The sequence below is a fragment of the Balaenoptera musculus genome, chromosome 2, assembly GCF_009873245.2.
Source record: "Balaenoptera musculus isolate JJ_BM4_2016_0621 chromosome 2, mBalMus1.pri.v3, whole genome shotgun sequence".
In the NCBI taxonomy this organism is placed as follows: Eukaryota; Metazoa; Chordata; class Mammalia; order Artiodactyla; family Balaenopteridae; genus Balaenoptera; species Balaenoptera musculus.
The window spans coordinates 39,009,816-39,015,821 of NC_045786.1; the positions used below are offsets into that span (position 1 = coordinate 39,009,816).

The 6,006-nt window shown below is 50.0% G+C and overlaps 1 protein-coding gene across 1 annotated transcript; it reads left to right on the plus strand.

Moving 5' to 3' along the window:
* The first annotated feature begins 222 nt into the window (after positions 1–222).
* Positions 223–2,181, plus strand: LOC118889806 (myeloid-associated differentiation marker-like). The gene is given in 3 exon segments (XM_036841980.1): positions 223–375; positions 1,160–1,844; positions 1,847–2,181. Coding segments are annotated over 3 exon segments (1,173 nt in total).
* Positions 2,182–6,006: the final 3,825 nt, after the last annotated feature.

Sequence of the window (6,006 nt, forward strand, 5' to 3'; positions counted from 1 at the left end):
ACTCGCACCTGGATGGCAGCTTTAGAGTTTAAAAGCCAAATATATGTTAATTTATTCTGTGGTTCCCCCAGAATGCTCCACCTTGGAGTAATGCTGGGTTGGTGTCTTTTTTCCCAAATGGAGAAGAGTCACGTGTTAAGGCAAAATTGGGGGGTGGGGAGTGGGATTCAAACAGTTCCTACTTCCCATATCATCTTGTCCCTGCTGCCTTGCTCTTACGCCATGGCTTATCTCTGTTCACCCCTGAAGCTGCTGGGTCACCGGGTGGGGCTGGGTCACCTCAGACGGCAGCTCCTTCTAGTGATGGCTGCAGGGAGGAAAGGCCGGGACACATGTCTCTTCAGGTTGCTGTGGAAGGAGGCCATGGCCCTGAAGGTGTGTCCTGGGTCCCAGAGCCTGAGTTTTAGTCCTGGGCTCCCACCCACATGCCCTGCTGAAATGCTGGGCTGTAGAGCAAAGGGTTCAAACTCACAGCTATGGCACTTTTATCTGGGGCTCCCACTTTCTAGCCATGAAATCTTAGGGAAGTGCTGAAGTCCCTGAGCCTTAGTTTTCTCATCTGTAAAACGCGGTTAGCAGTACAATCCACGATCCTTTTTCTGAAACACTTCAGGTCAGATATGATCCAGAATTCAGAATTTTTCAGCTTCAATCATGCAACATGGTGTATCTACTCTATAGGATATAACACCCCACCGGAGTCTGAAAGCACCTTGTAATCAAACACATTAGTGTTTCTGCCACCGAGCTTTTGAGCATGCACACTAAGTGAAATAAATAAAAAACATAAATTATCTCACGTCTGTGCAGGTCAAATTTTGTTACCAAATGAATTTTTAAAAAATTCTTGTTCCATTTTCAGAGCCTTGAAGGGTTGGGATTGTAGATAAGGACCATCCTAAGCATCCTGTCTGTGTAGATAATGGCCCGCAGCTCAAAGAGATTAAACAAATGTTCATGGTTTGAGGGCAGACCAAACATGGCTGTGAGCTTTGGGATAAGACAAGTCTCCTGAGAAGGCCAAGGGTGATGGGTGGGGAGAATCATTCTGGAGTAGCTGTGCTGTTACCCAAGTGTCTGGGCCATTGGTTCAAACTCCACTGATCCTGAGCCTCAGCCGTCACAGGCCCCTGAGCCTTTTCCAGGAGTCTGACTCCAGAGCTGGATTTTTCACTGGTGGGTCCTCAGCAAAGACCACTGCCATATCGGGGACATAGACCTGCACGACCATCACGACCTCCACGTGATCGTCCGCAGCTCTTTGACCATCATGGGCTACTTTCTCAGCCTGCTACAGCTGCTCTCCACCTGTGTGGCCGTCTCCCTGGTGGCCAGTGTGGGCACCTGGGTGACTGGTCCATGTTTGGTTCTTCTGCTTCATCGTGACCTTAACATCTTCATAGTTGGGTTACGTGGGCTCCAGTCCCGCCTCCACCTCTTCTGGGACAGCCTTCTCGTCACCTGTGCCTGCCATGCCACCCTCTTACGCCTCTCGGCCTCCATCCTCTTTGCCATCACCTACATCCAGTTCTTGCCTCACAGCCCCTTTCGGGACCACGCCATCGCTGCCACTGCATTCTCTTGGATGGTTTCTGTGGCTCATACCACCCAAGCGGCCTGGACCTGTGCCCTGACTGGCGAGTTCTCCTGCTATACGCTCACCTTGCCAGGCCTGCTCAACAGGCTGGAGATCTTCATGGCCTGTGTCATCTTCGCTTTCATCTGCAGCCCCCACCTGTATCAGCAGCAGCCGGCCCTGGTGTGATGCGTGGCCGTGTGCCCCATCTGCTTCCTCCTGGCAGCCACGGCCATCTTGCTGAACTGGTGCAACTGGAACAGCAGTCTTCTATCCCCGCCCCCATTTTCCATTTGGGGCTGACCCTGCTCTCCGTCCTCCTCTACACCTCCGCTGTGGTCCTCTGGCCGCTCTACCAGTTCGTCAAGAAGTTCGGCAGGCAGCCCCGGCGATCCAGTGATGTGAGTTGCCGTGATAGACTCACCTCCTATGTGTGCGTCTGGGAACCATGGCTGCCTATGGCCATCTTGACAGCCATCAACCCGCTGATTTATGTGGCTGCCCTGGTGGATTTGGCCCGCCGGTTTTTTTTATCAGGTTCTGAGGCTCTGCACAGGGCTTCCCAATTCCCTCTTGTCAATGGAAGTTTCTACACCAAGCTCTGACATCCTCTGATATCATCTTCCTGGCTCCCTCTCTCCCTTCTCACATCCTTCCCCATTCATCTCGCTCTCTTTTCTGTTTCCTCCCCTCCTTCCGCTCTGTCTCCTTCCTGTTTTGTGTGGTTGCCCAGATCCTGTTTTGCCTCTTTCTCTTTTCACTCTCTTATTTTCTACATTTTCTGCTTTTTGGCCCTTTTCTGGTCATCTTTGTTTTCTCGTCTCCCGTGTCCTGACTGCCTCTTCCCCTTTTCCTTCTTCTGACCCATCGGGACCCTGAGCTTCTTCCTCCTCTGCCCACCGCCCCCCTCCCACCTCCTAAGGTGCTGACTCCACATCACACAGCCCTCTGTGCAGCTGTTCACACCCCGGGCCTCCGGAGGGGCCCCACAGCCAAAGCATGCCTGTGCCCCTGGCGGTGCCTTCGTTGGTGTGTGTGTGTGAAGGTTTGGGGTGTGGGGTGGGTAGCTAGGCACTGGGCCTCCTTTCCTCCAGTGGAGGGGGGTGTACAGTGCACCTCCCCTTTAAGTTAAAAAAAAAAAAACCTCTGGAGGTCAATAGTTCCCAGTGGGCGGGAGACTTAAAGCAGACTTGGACCACTAGGCCCCCCCTCGTGCTCAGCGCCACATGAGATTGGCTCCAGAATTTTTGCAGGCTTACTAAAACCCACTGCCTAGAGGCCACTTAGAGGAAGCAAAGGGTGGATGTCTTTCATTCCAGCTACTCTCAGAGGAGTCAAAAAAGGAGTTGGTGAAGAACCACAGGGTCTTGAAGACAACTGTCTGAAGTATTTGTGAGGGCCAGTGTTCAAAACACTGCTCTCCTGCCTCAGTGTTCGAAACAGCATGTCTGGGGCTTCCCTGGTGGCGCAGTGGTTAAGAATCCGCCTGCCAAGGCAGGGGACACGGGTTCGAGCCCTGGTCTGGGAAGATCCCACATGCCGCGGAGCAACTAAGCCCGTGCACCACAACTACTGAAGCCCATGCGCCTAGAGCACGCGAGCCACAACTACTGAGCCCGTGCGCCACAACTACTGAAGCCCACGTGCCTAGAGCCTGTGCTCCACAACAAGAGAAGCCACTGCAATGAGAAGCCTGCGCACCGCAACAAAGAGTAGCCCCCGCTCGCCACAACTAGTGAGAGCCCATGCGCAGCACCGAAGACCCAACACAGCCAAAAATAAAAGCAAATAAATAAATAAATTTATTTTAAAAAAACCAACAGCACGTCCTGCCTCTGCAGGGAAAAGAAAATGGTCACTGCCAGCCTTAAAGGTGATGTTAGGTTGGTTTTTTGCTGTTGTTTTTCTTTTCTTTTCTTTTTTCTGGTCAGGAGGGCAAAAATTTGTGAATAGCCCTGTTCCTAAAGGGGAAGTTTCTTTTCATTTTTTGTTTTTTTCAGAGGGGTGGCTTTGGAGGGTGGGGATCGCTTCTGCCGTAGTGAAAGGAATTGCATCGCTTGACTGGGTGGCGCACACAGAGGTGTGCTTTTGGGTGCCAGTTGCTTTCTCTGCTGCTTTGTGCTTCTCTGGGACTCATGAATAAGGTGATCTATATGAATGTATAAATGTATATATATATATCTTATTTCCAGGAGCTTCTGGTTTGCATCAGCCCCTGCTGTCAATCATAGAGAAAAGCCTTGTCCCTTCTCACATACGTAATGTAATTTTTTTTAACCTCAATATAAAGATGAACAAAACAAAAACCAAAAAAAAAACCCCCAAATCAACAGATTCTAATTGACCCAAATTTGCCTAGATCTCACAGGAGGCCCAACAGATTTCCCTCCTCCCCCAAACCACCTTCTATGGGAGCCCCTCCCACTGTCTCCACACCCGCACCTGAGCCAGAGCTTAGGGAGTGGCCCATCCCTGGGAAACTAGAGGTCGGGCCCCATCCCAATGCCCAACATCCTGTCCGCTAACTCTTCAAAGGCCTCTGTCAGCCCCTGGATGCCTCTCTTTAAAGGTGTGTGCCTGTCTGCCTGCTCAGTGTGCGTGTTTGCCTGTGTATGTGCATGTATGTCCGTGGCACCATCGGCCCTTTACAGTAACTGGTGGTTGTGAAGACACCAAAGCCTTCTTCCTCTCCTGTTCTCAGCCGCAAAGCCTCAGCATCTTTTGAGTCACCAGGCCCAGAGGGGCCAGACAAGCAGAGCTGTTGGGGGAGGGGCAGGGGAAGGACCCACACTGCTGCCACTCACTCCTGTACTGGGGTGAAGCATGTGATCTTCACCTAGTGGCAGGTTAGGTGGAGGGGGAGGGCTCCCAGGAGGGGGTCCCCATGACAGGCAAATCTTAAGAAGCAATGCAATAAAATTCATATTTTAAGGCAAGACAAGAAAAATTTCAACATAAAAATTTTCTCTGCCCATTTGGGCCTCCTCCCTCCCTTCTGGTGTGCATTGTGCATCTGCATTATGTGTTAACCAAACCTCCCTGTGGGCAGAAATACCTGCTCCGCCATAAAGAGCAATTTTCTTCTTCTGGCCTCAGCCATGTAACTCCTTAGAAGATAACACTACTTACTTATGACCTCATTAATGTCACTAGCTATATTATTTGCACTCTGCCTTTTTTACAAGATAATTGTTTCTTGCATTAACAAATGTGTGATTGAGCCTCTGATAAAAATAATGATGACCAGGTGACTTGAAATGATCCAACCCATGTATAGTCTATAAGATCCATGATTATAATAGTGACACTCTAGATTTGGAAAGAAGCAACAGGGTGGAACCATTTCCTGGAGCTGACAGACTAGTAAGACAGCTGGTGCAGAGGATTTTGGCTACTGTTAGCAGGACTAGGTGAGTAACAGCACCTTGAGTGCCCTGAAATGGGCATTCCTAGCGCCTTGGGACAAATTTGCGATGAAATGCCTCCCAAACCCTGGTCAAAATTAAGGCCGAAAGGGAGAGGATTGTGAAATAAAAAATGTTACCCACCACCCAGTTCTACAAGAATCAAGTCATTAGCCACTGCAGTCGCTGACCTACAGTCCACCCTGAAGGGAATTTAGGTCGGACATCAGGATGAGACACAGTGATCTGGGAACGCTGGCAGAACTGGCCATCAGATAGCCAGAGTTTTTCAGGAGATATTTTTATGAACCCAGTTTCTTGCATCTTCCCATACTTAGAAAAGCACTAAAACCATTAATTATAGTCTCTGGTCCTTTCGAAGAGCAGTAACTTTGCCAAGATGTGTGATTGGTTGCATGTACTCCTTCCCCCAAATCACATACATACTGAGCTCCTGCCTTACCTGTTCGGAACAGTTCTCAGAGCTTTCTGAGAGACTGTCTCTTGGGTCATATTCCCCAGGTTGGCTCAAATAAAATTTTCCATTTCTTTCTTAGATTGACTATGGATTAATTTTTCATCAACAAAAGCTAGTATGCATTGACCTCCCCCCAGTCTGTGTGCAGGAATATCATATTCTTCTATTTTCCTGAATCAAATTGAACATAGCCCTGGGACCTCACTGCCCAGGAGGATGGAAAGGTCTCTGTGGTTTAGTAAAAGAATTGCCAAGATGGGCTTCCCTGGTGGCACAGTGGTTGAGAATCTGCCTGCCAATGCAGGGGATACGGGTTCGAGCCCTGGTCTGGGAAGATCCCACGTGCCGCGGAGCAACTGGGCCCGTGAGCCACAACTACTGAGCCTGCGCGTCTGGAGCCTGTGCTCCGCAACAAGAGAGGCCGCGATAGTGAGAGGCCCGCGCACCGCGATGAAGAGTGGCCCCCGCTTCCCACAACTAGAGAAAGCCCCCGCGTAGAAACGAAGACCCAACACAGCCATAAATTAATTAATTAATTAATTAAAAAA